Below are 14,670 nucleotides of genomic sequence, written 5' to 3' on the forward strand. Positions count from 1 at the left end.
CAAATTCTCCTATGGGTTTTGCCATAGTTTCAGCTGCATAAAAGCAACATTCATAAACTGCTATTTGGCCAAAACAGCCTAATCAAAGAGTACCTCACCTATATAAGCTTGTATTTTACTTTGTAATTGGAACACCAGCCAGCAGAGGGGGCACAAGTTAATAAAATCCTCATGTGAGGTGAATTGAGCAACAAGAAAACCTGAGGCATGCTCTGTTTGCATACTACCTCAAGACACACAGGAACAGGTTAATACCTCCTGTCTAAAGCTATATTTCTAAAAACCCTAAATGTTCTTGTGTCAGTACAAACAAGAAGTAATCCCTCACTGAACTCTAATTTCTTAACATGTATTCAATCCAGCAGTTGGTTCATGGTTTCTAGACACCATGGAAGCACATACTATAATTCCTTTTTTAGAAGCACATACTGTCCATCTTTGGAAGGCTCAGCCACAAACACTGAACTGTATTTTGGACACATTCCCTCCACTATTGAAGCTAACCTTCCCCTCCACCCTCTGCCCCAGTATTCTATCTCAAATTATTTTGTCTTTTGGAGAAGACCTCAAAAACAGAGTTTAAAGAAGGTCCAGTAGAATTTATCAAGGTCTGAACCCATGTTTCTATTAACACACCATCTCTCTCCCTCCCCCCCAAATAAATGCAAAATGCTTTTCAAGCAGCAATCATTTCTCCTGCACTCCTACTCTGAAAGTCCACAAAATTGCAACAATTTTACAGAAAGGATGGCTACCAAAAAATATCTTTTCTCTATGAGGCAAGACTACAAAATCTAAAACCAGCTGTCTTCCTTCATAGACTACAGCAAGGTTATTGTAGGCAAATTAATTTCCCATGTTCTAGACAATTATTTAGTTAACTACATAACAAATACCTAAGAGTTACTATAGTGCCCAAGACATGGGCTAGTCACAGTTTCTTAACTGGAATACCTATGTAGGATTACAAGGCAGTTACATGGTTTCAGTTTCATTTCTTACTAGCACTACAGATTAGCAGTAAATGAATTATTTTTTGCTCATACAGTGTTTGTACATACCACTGCTTGGTGGCATAAAGCTTTCTGCATTTCAGGCAACCACGAACAAATTAAGCTATAGACTTAAATAAAAAGAAATTTAAAGATAAATCAGTTAGCACAAGGCTTCCAAAGCCAAACACAGTTACGACAGAGGACTTTTCCTAAGGCTGAGCCAGAGATCAAACTCCTCAGCGTATCTGTTATAGAACTAAGGGAGAATTCTTGAAACAACCATTGTGTCCATAACACAGGCTGCCTAGGTTCCATTTAAGAAAAGGAAATTTAAGGTATTGAGGAAAATACATGGAACAAAAGCAAGTAATTTGCTCCTTGGTATTTTGGACCTAGGCATTATCTCCAAAAATCTTTTTTGAAATAGCCATTTATGACTTCAATTGACTACTGAACCTCCAAACACATCACCTTAAACTAGCCATGTCCAGTCAAAGCTGTACAGCAAAAACCATTTCTACAATTAGAAATGCTAGAGACAAAACAGCTATCTGAATTGCACAAGAGATAGCAAACCCATTTTCAAAAACAAAGTCACAGAAACATATCTATGCGTATCAGTTGCTTGCTTTGCTAAAGATTGCAAGTTTGTGTTCTATAGGCAATGATGTCATTGCATATCCATCCTGAAACATGCCACAAAAAATTCACTGTGCTTAGTATAATTTTTATAGATGCTCATAACTTTACACATTGAGTTTCCAAGTCTGGCACCGAATGAACTGCTTAAAGACTATTTAATTGCGCAACTTCAGTCATTTTGGAACTCTCTCAAAAAGTTTGTGCCAAGAACAAAACCAAAACTAACAGCAAGAAAACAAAAGCGGCAACTCAAATTAGCCTGAAAATGAGTTTCAATGCAAGAACAGATCATTTTGGAATACACAATCTCCATATTGAATAATACACATGTGACAACAGAAGGCATGTGTTAAGGAAGCAGTTTAAGACTCTGTTCATGTTGATCAATAAAGGAATGATCTACATAGTAGATTTACTAAGACCTCAAATTTAAAACCACAAGATACTTTCATGTGCCTAAATGAGAAAGGTCCCAACATTAGTAAGTCATAGAGTTTCAAAAATCACAGGTTAATATACAGGTTTGTCCTCTTTCTTTCATTTAAGAACAGATCTAATTGAGTTTTAAATATCACATTATATAAGTGATAATTTCTTGATTAACTAGTAAGTGCTCCAATTTAGATTAAGTCCTTGGTAAGTTTCAAAAACAATTCAGTCCTTCAATCTTTCACAATTACGCCACAGTTAAAAAAAATAAAACATGCATAGAACAGGGCTTTTATACATAATGAATTCCAGCAAGTAACTAAACACTGACAAACCACATTGAAATGAAGAACAAAATGCCACTAACATTTGAAACATTTAAGTACTGATGTAATAGACATATCATGCCAGAAGGGGAAGAACTTATCTTTTTCTTAAATTATTTACCTAAGCAGCAAAATCAACTGCAATCACAACTTGCATCTTATTTTTAAGGTAACTTACAGAAAAAGATGCACCTTATCAGTTAGTTACAGATTAATAAATGCATCACTACTGAAGTCACCTGGAATTGGATAAACAGCCAATAAGTTACAGGAGTTTTTGAAGCTATTTGAGTGAGCATAGTAAATGCAAGCTGCTAAAAATAGGTTCTATTTGAGCCTTTATAAACTTTTTCTAAGAAAAATAAAATAACACAATCCATACCAAACGTAACTTTAAAATGAGCTCAAACGACTCTGAGTTTAAGATTATTTTGGTTTTATTTCCTAAAAATATTTCTGAATGTTTTATTCCAAAAATAACTGACCTTGCCAAGCCCTGGATCAAGTCCCTAATTACAGAAGCCTTTCTGCTTCACAGCAATGACTTTACACAGCTGGTTCTGGCTCAGTCAGTGCAATTCACAGACTCAGCCAGGCCTCTGCTCTCCATAGGCTGGAGAAGGGTAACAAGTCCTACAGTTGCCTGAACACTAATTAGAAGGGAAAAAACCTAATCAAAATACACACCAACAAGGAGAAAATACAGAGTTGTTTACAAAAATCTCCCCACAATTTAGGGGTTAATAATCTAGAGTACTGATAAGCTGACTAAAAGTAGCTTACTGACCTATGAACACAGAGCAATTCTTCATAATAACTTCCTGAAGACTCCCCCACAATTCCTTCCTGGAGTTTATCACCACAACAGCAGGAGCAACTTAGGTGTTCTAAACCAATACAGTTCAGTCCAGTTTATTAATGTCACTGATCAATCACTGACTTGTTTTACTACGTGAAGTCACACAACTTGAAGCAAGGTTAGTGCAACTATGAACCCACAAGAGGCCACAAGGTCCAGAGCAGAGATCTAGGCTGAGTTTGCCTTACAGACAGATGCATACAATCAAGGTGGCACTCTGGGATTCAAAGCTGGGAGGGCAGAACTGTTGCAACAGAGATGCCCACTTTTCACTCATTCTGTATACTGAGCATCAGGAAACCCTGTAAGTGCCCTACATGAATCCAATGACATACTTTGTATTTATTCAATGTACCTGGACAAAACACATAGTGTACACAAATAAATTATGAATCATTATGTTATGGCACTGCCCCTTCCAAATCAAATTTGTTTGAAGTATCCTCTTTCGGCTACTGGAACAGATTGAGGAAATTGTTTTCATTGGAAAAAATGAAGTACTTAATGAAAGGTTCAAATTCTTGAAAAACATACTGGATTGGAACTAGACAAGTAATTTTTAAAACATTTAAGATTTTTGCTGAACTTGGTTGTACTGGGAAGACTAAAGGCCAAGCAGTTCCACATCACAAAAAAACACCTTAACAGTGCCTGCTGTAGCTCTCACTAGAAGATATTCTAAAACAAGGACAGCATGTTTAAAGGTTATGGTCTAAAAGGTGTAAGTTCAAACCAATATGCTTAATTTCATCACACAGCAGATGAGAATGGTTGATTTTTACCAGCACTTCACATACAGATCTTTGACATCAGCAGGCATACAGGTTCATGTTAAATCCATTGCCATTCCACAGAAAATATCAGACTGTGAGAAAGCTTCTCATATTTCTGCCATTATTACACTTACACTTGTGATGTTTACTACTGTCTGAAATGGTCCTATTTGGTTTTTTTGGGGGGAGAGGGGCAAAAAAAGAGATCAGGAGAGCTACTCTGGAAGTGTAAATCTCTGCCTCTACCAACATGAGCGGCAGACTGCATGTGCAACCGTGCCAGCATGACAAAGCAGGAAATGCTAACCTAAACTTTGGTTCCAAATTTGGAGGCACATGCAGCACAGGCCATTTCAGTGCAGTACATAATGATCCCAAAATACCAAGACAGAAGCCATACAAAAAGTATTTTGACTTTTGAGAGTAACAAAATTCAGTAACAATCCTCAAAAGTCTCTTAGGAAAATAAAACTGCTCAACAATTTAAAGAAAACAGAACATATCACTGCAGGAAGCATACTGTAGTCCATGTTAGGGAACAGGATCTTTTTCACATTGATTTTTATGGTTTTATAAGCTCAGGAAACCCTAGACAAGCATACAGGCAAGCAGTCAACCTAGAATGTGTGACTTCAAGCTGTCTTGTGTCTACAAGTGTGATTAGACATTATCTCCTAGGTACACTGTGTACCTGTATTTGGAGTAATACAGTATTTAAGCCATTGTGGCAAAGCACCCTGAACTTACAGACCAGTGCCAAATTTTACTGTGGAAACACATCAGCAATTCTGCTACTGTAGCTATAAATGGGTCTAAACCTATACTAAGAAAGAACTATAAAGTAGCAGCTAACCTCAGATTGTGTCATTTGATGGTGATTCATGGCATAACCAAAACACTTGGAAAAAACTTAAGTTATTTAAAAACAATGCCATCATGTGCAGGATACCTTCCAACTTCCAACTCTGAGTGCATTCTTAAAAAACATTCTTTATTAGTTGAATTCCATATGGATTTTAGTTTTTTTCCTCAAAAGACTTTAGTTATGCTTCTGTTCATATGTGATATATACTGCAGAATTAAAGGCTTTCACCAAGACTGTACACAGCCTGGTAAGTCACCCAAACAGTGTTTCTTGTGCTAATCTAAATCCACGCAGCATCTTATCACTGTGAATGGAAAATACCTAGTCTAAATCCATTTGGTTTAGACACATTAGTTGACTTTTCTGTTTCAGAGCAACAAAGTTAGCATGTGCTTTTGTTACATTAGATTCGTTTAGAAGTCAAACTCATCTCATAGCAGTAGTAATGCTGCTGAAAAATATGCAAGATACTCTAGTGAATTAAAAAACTCATAAAAAGCTTATATTATTGAAAAGCATTTGCTATATTTAGTATTAAAACAATTTCATCCTGAAAAAAATAGTAAAAATACTTTGAAATCCATTCAGTTAAGTGTATTTTATCCTCCCAAACCTTATTCTATGCAATACTGCTGAAAAAAACAGTAAGAGACTTTCATCATTCTACAAATAAGAGGCAATGTGAAACATGGTATCAATAAATCAGAATATTAGCAATCTCAAGCATCCACTGGATTCCAGCTTTGGTAGGGCTACGTTGGTCTTTGGCATGTATCAAAACACCATTGATACATATTTTACCCACCTCAGATCCAGTGCCTAGTGTCAGAAACCTCACTACAAACTGCAAGTAACTGAAGTTGATGGCTCATTTCAACCATTTGTTTACATTTTCACTCTACTGTAACAGCAGTTACATTTTGAATGCTTTCTGTTTCCACAGAAACATCTATCAGTATTTAACCTTTCTATGAACTAAAACAAGCTGCACATTTGCTATACTCAAAACTATTTGGTTAAATTGTGACTACTCATGTCCTGCTGAACAAGCCATAGCTACAAGACTTAAGAGCATATTGCAAGAGGACAAAAAACCTGCCAGTGAAAGGCTTGGTATTTCAGACTACCTGAAATAATGGAAAAGCTGAACTGGAGAAAATAAGAAGGCAATTATCTAATTGTAAACTGGGCTAATGAAGTACAATATTTTGTGTGATGGGACAGTAAACCCTTACTGAATTTGATGTGTTTAAACTGATTTCTTCCTGGAGACATCCAAATGTTACATTTTTTCCTAAGCTCTCCATAAAAATGCAGGTGAAAAGGATCACTATTTTTAGTGAATGCTAAAAGCTGACACTGTATTTGAAGGTTTATTCTTCTGCTATCATAATCATAACAAAGCATACTAAAGGGGAAAAAACATATTTGATCCAAGCAGTGCAATATCGCAATTATCAATCTGAATGTGCTGCAAAAGTTTAAGGAACAGCCACCTTAAAATGTGTACTTTTCAAAACCATTTTTTCTCGACAAAAGCCTCCAAAACAATTGGATCTAGCAACCCCTCAGTAAGAAAATAATTTAAAAAGCCCTACCATAGCATTTATATAAGAAATAGCTAATGAAAAAAATCTTCCAGGCTTTTGACAATCTAAGTGTGTTGACAGTGTCCTTTAAGATCTAAATGTGAGATCTTGTGATCAGCTGATCACATGGTAACTCAATCACTGCATATGCAGTATGATAAATACTCGTAATAAAAATCCAAACATTAATGCAGCAAGAAAATATGAAGCAGATTTTCCCCAACTCCAGAATGACCATTCAGCCATCATCCTTGTTCAGCAGATCAGCTGATGGAGAACTCTGGTCAACTCTGAAAGAAACTGAGTCACTCTGCCATTTAAACCAACAGTTCACACTCAGCAGGGGAACAAGATGACACTGGTGGAGAGATAACCAGACAATCCCATCAGGCTTGTATCGTGTCTTGTTAATAGCATGTGTAAGAAAAGTCTGGTTTACAATTTGTTTTTGTGTAACAAGTGGACCTTGGCAAATATCTTAGAAGTTTGTCAGTACACCAAAATACAAGCCTGACAGTCAAAAGACTTTTAGCCAGAGAAACTTCCCACAGAATATTAATCAGTTTGGATTTTATTACGTCACATAGTTCCACACTTCAGATGGTATGTTGCTATTTTTCATAAAATTATCTTCTGTTACTCTGACATACTCAGTCTTCAAATATCTGCCTGCTATATTTCAGTTAATTACTGTTTTATAGTGTTAATATTTGTAGCTGCTTTAGAAAAAAGTTAATGAGCAATTTATGTTCTGAGTGAAAACTATTTAAAATGCAACTGAGCATTCTGGCCACTTTTATTTTCCTGGATTTTTAAGTTTCTCATACTATGTATGGTTAAACAGTGATTTGTCTGGACTGAATTTTAGGTGGTAGACAAAAGTAACAGGACAATGACAGGCTATCAAGCCATAGTTTCAAAGACCAATGTGAAGATGAAGACAATTAGCTGCCCTAGAGCTCATCCTGCAAATGCTGAATGATCAGTTAAATGTTGTGGAATTTGATTTATTTTTTAAAAATTGCTATTTTGGTTAGAATAGCCAAAATGGAAACACTTTGACTTTAGCAGCAGATGACCTGCCACTTGCAATAGAGTCATCTACTTTCACAGATGCTAAAAAGAGTTAGAGTTTCTATTTAGTCACCTGACTGCACATTGTGAATACCTCTTCAACAGCCAGCTCCACATGTGGAATGGAGCAAAATTGTGCTTAAGTGACAGTGGGTTCAAGCCCAGAGAGGCTTACAACCAGAACAGATCAGACAAAGAAAAAGTCATTGCTTCACAGGCAAAAGAGCAGCTGTTGCAGCAATGAACACTACTAGCAAGTCAAAACAATCATGAAAACTCAACTGCCTACTTGAGTAGTTGATCACAGCTAGCTCACTTAGAGAATTATTTGACATGGGTTTAATTAGAATAATTATCAGTAGCAATGGAAAAGAGCAATAGTCAGTGTATGGGCCTACAGGGGTTAAGTGTTCAAGAATACAGCTCCTGTAACTAAACAAAAACACCAGAAAAATGGGAAAATTACACACAGATGTATGAGGACATCAGATGGCCATAGGAAAAAAACCCCATGTGTGGAACTAGCCCTTTTTAAAGTTTTATCACTTAACAGGCATTTTTAAAATGTTTAGGCTCACTTGATGATCTCATGGTAAAGCCATACAATGCACCATGACAAATTTCCTTCATAAACCCATGTGGCATGTTATCACAAACTCTGCTTAGACTGGGAAATAGTGGGGGAAGAAGGGGGACTTATGTTCACAACAACATTCCCTTGTTAAATACCAAGAGCAGTACTAAGTACTAATCCTCAGATAGTGGACACAATTACATGAGAATAACAAACAAAAAGGGGAGATTCAAGTTGGTATGCCCCACATGTGAAGTCCTAATAGCATCCTTCATGTGAAACAAATCCAGGCTTTGATCCAGCAGCAGAAAGAACTCTGAGTCCTAAAGCATGCTGTTTAACCTACAATGTCTGTATTTCAGGAGCTCATACTAATGAGCATGAAAAAGCTGGCCCACACCAAAAAACTGTTTTAAAGGGATAGTCAAGATAGAGACATTAAAGAAAGCACAGCTTCTCATGGCTCTGATACAATAGGCAGGTTCATAAAAATACATGTATGCAGAGAAATGTTGTGGTAAACTCACTGGAAAGAAAGTGTTTTGAAAAAGTGCTCCTTCCAGTACTTTTGGATATGCAGTGTTGTTAGAAAAATGGCTCATCGCCCAAACTGTTCAGCACTGTACAGAGAAAGCAAAGTTTTTACAACCCTATGAGGCTCACCAGCTAAGGTACTGAACACAGACTCAACAAAAAAGGGAAAATTTGAACTGAAAAGGTCAACTTGGAGGCTGTATCACAGCTTAAAAACTGAGAAATTACTGAAATTGAAGAACAAAAGTTGGGTACCGAATTCACGGGCTGTATTTCTTCAAGGTAGTGGAGTTCTGCTTAATTTTTGAAGAAGCCCCCATATTGAATATTCCATGAAGATGCCACTTTAGACAACTAGTTAATTGCTGTCTCTGGGAAGTTTTGTGTTTTAAGATTTTTCCACCTAGTAACAGTCAACCTACCTGCCCATAGTTGTCTATGCCAGTTACTAATCTATTTAAGTTTAATAAATCAAAAGCTGTCCTTAGGGACTGGCCAAGAGTCGTAAGTCCTTCAGCTTGAAGGTTTTTCAGTTCATTCATAAACGTTGCATGGTTTTCCTTCCAGCCAGCCTGCAAAGGGAAATGTGAAAAGATTTATTCTGCAGATACGAGTTTTGCCTTCCTGTTAGGCTACAAAGAGCCTCCCCTGCTACATGCAGCTCACCACAAATGATAATAAAACACCTCAGAAGTTAGTATTTGATGTTGCTTCAAAAAGCCTGAAATTATACGCTTCTCTTAATCCTTAGAACTCCCCATATACCAAACGAGCATTTTTGCTTTGTTCCACGGGACATATTTCTTTGGTGACACCGGTGCCCGAACCTTAAAGAGTTATTTACACCACCCTCCCGGAGCCCTGCAGATGGAAGCCAACTGCGCTGTGAAGCGACCTCCAACAGGTTCACCGTCCTGTGTCATGTGGACCCACCGCCCCCTTCCCCCGCGTGCCCCCCCGCCGCGGCGGGGCCAGGGAAGGGCCGTCCCCTTCCGAGTCCGGGGCTCTCCGGGCTGAAGTCGGTGCTTCCCCCGGCTCGCCCCTTCCCAGCCGAACTCTCCCTGGAGTTGCTGTCACTTCTCCCAAGTTGAATAAATATCCCCCACAGTTCATTGCTGCTCGCACACACCGCACAGGGGAAAAGCGTCGGCCATGTTGATGTCAGCGCCGCCGCCGGAGCCCGTGTGTGCCGCGCTGCCCGGGACCGCCGGCAGCCGGGGCGCGGCGGGCGGGGGGCGGACGGGCCGGAAGGAGGCCGGGGAGGAGGAGGGGGGTGAGCGGGGGTTACCTTGATAGCGTAGGGAGGCTCCTCGAAAGTGACCAGCATGTACCTGTCTCCCCTGCTGGCCGGGTCCCGGGCTCGGAGCTGCGGCGCGGGGGACAAAGCAGAGGGTGAGCCGAGAGGCGGCGCCGCCGCCGGAGCCCCCCGGCCCGGCCCGGCCCTCCCTTCCCCTCCCTCCCCGCACACACACGCACTCTCTCGCTCTCTCTCCCGCCCGCCCTCGCCCCGTGCCGCCCCCTCCCCTCCCCGCGCAGCCACTCTCGCTCGCTTTCTCTCGCCTCCTCTCGCAAGGCAGAGCCCGGTACCTTCATGAAAGTCTCTACAGCGCCTTTGGCTATGTCCAGATAGGTGGTGCCCAGATGGGTGCGCTGGTTCATGGAGGCGGACGTGTCTATCAGGAAGAGTAAGATGGGCATAGTGCGGAGGGGCCGGCGGCCGGACGGCTACATGGACAGCGGGCGGGGGGCTGAGGGGAGAACCGTCGGGGGGAGGTGAGGGGAAGGGGGGGAAGAGAGAGAGAAGACGGGGGACGGGAGAGGAGTAAGTGGCTGTGAGTGCTGTGCACGGGGAAGGGCGCCTCCCCGCTGCCCCTCTGCCGAGGCGGGGGGGAAGGGGGGGCAGCCCTGCCTGCCCTGCCCTCCTTTGTGTGAGGGGCCTGCTCAGCCCAACACAGGCTGGTTTATGAGGGAGAGGCGGATAGGGCTGCGCTGCTGGCTAACCTTCCCCCCACCACCACCTTCCTCCTCCACCGCCGCCCGCCCTCCCCTCCCCCTGTTGATGTTACTCAGAAGTTTCAGGCGGAGCAGCCGCAGCCCCGCTACCCCGGCACTTTCTCGCTCTGACTGAGGCGCTTCCTCGCTCGCCTCCCGTTTTTAAGGCAGCCTGGGTAGGTCGGCCCCGCCCCTCAAGGACACGTCCCCGTCCCACGTGACTACCTCCCGGCTCCACCATAGGGCCCCGGTAACCGCTCCTTAGCATATTCAAATAGGCGGGGCGGGCGCGGGCGGCGGGGGCGCGCAGGCGCAGCGGCGGGCGGGCCGAGGGACGCGGGGCCGGGCGGGCAGCGCCGGCGCTGGAAAGAAGGAGGGAGGGACGAGGGCGGGCGCTGCCCCCGCCCCGTCTGCGGGCGCCGCCGCTCTCCTTGAGGCTGCGGGCACATCCCCACCTGCCCCCGCAGCGGGTGCTGTCCCCTGCGGGACCCGGGCAGTGCCGCAGGGCCCCGGGTGACCTGTGCGGCAGCCGCATGCCCGCGGAGCCCCGCCGGCCCCGGTGCCGAAGGAGCGGGGGAATCGCTCCTCGAGGGAACTGCGCTCCTGGCAGGCAGTCCCGGGGTCGCGTGTCTTGCCCACTGGGTTTAGGATGGAGATGACGGTCCGGTACCGTTTTGATGATGAATTCCCAGAGACATGGTCTGGCCTTTCTCTCGATCCTTAGGGGGAAAAAAAATTGGCTAGCCTTAGCTGTGACCTTTTTCCTTCCATACGAGCAGTGATTAATACTAAGGTTTCAGTCATCCATGCAAAGGCACTCCAAATTTACTTCTTATAACTCTTATAATTATGGACTGTTCCTAACCAATTAATGACAAAGATCTCTGTTCTCGGTTTTTTGGCAATTTGTTAGGATTTGGTTTGCTTTTTTTCTCCTCCTGCAATTGAGTCTGCTGGTTCTGCTCACAGCGTTGGAGCAGTAACTCCAGAGCCATTTCTTAGCATAACCTGTTCAGGAGAATGCTCTGTTTCCTATCTGACTGATTTTTTTTTTTTTCTCCATGATCCAGCTGATGTGCTTCTACAGCTGCTGATCTAGAAGTTTTAAAACCACTGTGCTCCTTCCTTCTCCCAAGATAAAATTGGCAGTGTTCTGGCTTGATTCGTCTTGGTCTTCCAGGCAAGATTTGTGTCTTGTTAGGCAAGGGCTTGATTTGGCTTTTTTATTATCTTCTTTTTAAGACAAATGGAAGATTAGCATTTCTAGGAAGAGAGAGGGATAGAATCACATTTCCATTGCAAATTGGTATGCATTCTTATGCCTTCAAGCAGCTTATTTTGGCTTTCCTTTTGGTGCTGCACCTGTGACCTGTGCTGTCCTTTCTTAGGCTTTGAGGTGAAATCAAGGACACTTCCTTTCAGCCTAGTTTACCATTCAAGGATATATTAAAATATCTTCAATCTTAAGGAATCTGGGAGAGCTGGGAAGGAATCTTTGCAGTTGGTGCAGGCCAAAATACAGCAACTTTGGCAGTAACTTCTTTTACTATGATTATTTCTCACTGTGGGTCGTGCTGCACTTGGTGAGATTGGCCAAGCTCATGTGTACCCGGTGGCTCTTGAGCTGCTTGAATCTTTCCAGCAGTTCAGTGTTAGAGCTCTAGCAGTGGTGTTGGGTCTCATGACCTGCAGCAAGGCTGTTCTGGTACAGGTTCTACTGTTTAATCTGAATCCCTTCCTGTCAGAGAGATAACAGCAGGTCCCACAGAGGCCACATTGCTGGGTTACCCTGGAATCCATCTGCATGCCAGTCCCTGTTACACAATAAAACATTTGGACTATCAGATAGGCTTGGTTTATAGTCATTTTCTCTCCTCAGAGGTGTTTTGGGACACTTTCTGTCCCCTCAGGTCCCCAAAGAAAGCTAAAGGATCTTCTGCAGCTCCTAATGTAAGCAAGACTGGCTGCTGGAAGAGTAGTAATTGTCCCCGTAAGGTGGTGGGATTCAAGTTGTAGGCTGCAGTGCTGCTTAAGCAAATCACACCTTATAATTAGTAATTTTATTTGGGAGTAATGTTGACTGAGTGTATCATGATGGCCTTTAATTGGCTAGATTTCTGAGATAGGCACATTGTTCAGACATGCCACGTTCTCTCTCTTTGTATGTCGCTGATATTTCATTGACCATCCTAATAAAATCATCATCACTTTTATGTGTAAAACATCATGCGTCTTCTTGGGGAACATCTGAAAAATGGGAAACTTCTGGAGTGGTTCCTCCTCCAAAGTGCTGGAAAAGAGGCATTTTAGAGTCCTTGTCGTACCAAGAAAATGTCATGGTGAAAGGCAGCCTGAACCATGAAGATGTTGCATAAATCCTGGAAGGTCATTTGGAATTTTTATGTTTTGTTGCCAGTAAATGAGGAGAGATCAGCTAAAAAGCCATGTTCATTCGTGCTGGTAGAATCAGTTATAAACCAGCATGGATTCTGGATCAACTTTGAAAATTGCAAGCTGTAGGCATAATGTAACTGTCTTGCCAATGCAAGAGGAAGGTGACACCAAAGCAGCTGGCCTGCTCTACCTCTTGTTCCCTCAGCCCTGGTAATTATCACTGATGGAAGAGTCCCAAAGAAAAAAAAAAACACACAGTTCCAATGGGATTTGCACAAGGAACTAATTTACTATGCTTTTCTGTATGTTTTTTGCTGTTGCCTTTGAGGCCATTTGGAGCATTCAGTGCTTCCCGCTCCTGTGCATCTGACATTAGACCCTGCTATAGGGCAGAACCACGGCTGGGTGTGTGTTGTCTGTGGCAGGCATTGGTACTTTGCTGCTGGGAGCAGGCCAATTTGATTAATACTGGGAAAGATTCTTTCAAAGACAGGTAATCAACCCAAGCCTTAAGTGTGCATCAGTCTCTTGATGTGAGAGTCATAATGGCTGGTACTGCCATCAGAGTCGCATTTATAAATCTGTGTGGGAGAATGGCTGCAAAGGAACAAACCCCAGCGATATTAGTGCTTGTGCTCATTACTGCCAGAGCTGACACAGCTGAGCAGAGAGAGTGAAGCTGCCACTGAAAATAGATGCATCTTTCTTTTACTTTTTTTTTTTTAATATGTTGGGCAAAGTGACACCCCATGCACAGTCCAAATGAGCCAGTTATACCTTTTCTTCTGAGTCAAGATGAATGATTTCAGTAAGCTTCTGGCTGGAAGAACACTCTTGCTGTCCTCATGATGCAAATATTCCACCTACTTCCATACAGGTTTGTATTTCTTGTACAGGCATGAGGAAGCATGAATGTATGTATATCTATGTCTAAGAATATTTTTTTTCTCATCTTCGGAGAATAGGTGTTGTCCATTTGGGGATAAATAAGGTGGTATTGAAGGTGCAGATTTATTTTACATTTGAATGCTAAGTCAATAAACCAAAAATCAAACATAAGTGTAAAAATATACCTAAAAAACTCCATCATATGAAAAGAGCTGAAGAACATTTTTCTGTCATTTGCTGTTACTGTGTTTTTCCTTAAATAGCTTCTTCTCCAAGTTGATGTTTTTTAAGATTTTTGTTGTATTATCACATAGCATTGGCCTTATTTTGTCCTAAACTTCAGGCTTGAATGGAAGATGTTGTGTTAATCACCTTCCAGTTCTGAGAACTAAAACTGATAACCTGTTTTTTAATTGTCTTTCTCCTCAATATGGAATTATTTTCATAAAGTAAATTTCCATATTTTAGTCAGTCCAGGTCCTAATGATACAGGGAAATTTTTCCGAGCTTCCTTTACAATACAGTTCTGTAGCTTTTTAGATTGTCATTATTAAATGCTTCCCCCCACATTTAACAGTTATGTTTTCCACTTCCTAATTTAATTCTACTGCATGTCATTAAAACATATTTCTTTATACAGAATTCTGAGTTTCAATTTATCTTTTAATACTTGTGTCCTCTTTTTTTTTAGTCTTCCTTTGGCCATGTTCTGTGCATTCAACTCACTTGCTTTTGC

The 14,670-nt window shown here is 41.7% G+C and overlaps 1 protein-coding gene and 1 long non-coding RNA gene across 4 annotated transcripts in view; one reads left to right on the top strand and one right to left on the bottom strand.

Moving 5' to 3' along the window:
- INTS6 (integrator complex subunit 6) overlaps positions 1-10,803 on the bottom strand; it is a 38,684-nt gene extending 27,881 nt beyond the window's left edge. Inside the window, exons 1-4 of one of the 3 annotated variants that reach the window (XM_039716652.1) lie at positions 10,727-10,803; positions 10,248-10,408; positions 9,949-10,026; positions 9,083-9,232 (exon numbers count right to left, since the gene is read on the bottom strand). In XM_039716652.1, the coding sequence (XP_039572586.1) occupies positions 9,083-9,232; positions 9,949-10,026; positions 10,248-10,358 (339 nt within the window). In that variant the 5' untranslated portion in view covers positions 10,359-10,408; positions 10,727-10,803. Of the gene's footprint in view, positions 1-9,082; positions 9,233-9,948; positions 10,027-10,247 lie in introns of all 3 variants that reach the window. The other 2 variants (XM_039716653.1, XM_039716654.1) reach the window with 2 other exon arrangements.
- LOC120505781 lies at positions 9,948-14,436 on the top strand. Its single transcript, XR_005628304.1, has 2 exons — positions 9,948-10,052; positions 13,787-14,436. It is a non-coding gene; the product is annotated as an uncharacterized LOC120505781 (long non-coding RNA).
- Positions 14,437-14,670: the final 234 nt, after the last annotated feature.

Source organism: Passer montanus, unplaced genomic scaffold, assembly GCF_014805655.1.
Source record: "Passer montanus isolate IOZ18808 unplaced genomic scaffold, ASM1480565v1 scaffold36, whole genome shotgun sequence".
NCBI lineage: Eukaryota > Metazoa > Chordata > Aves > Passeriformes > Passeridae > Passer > Passer montanus.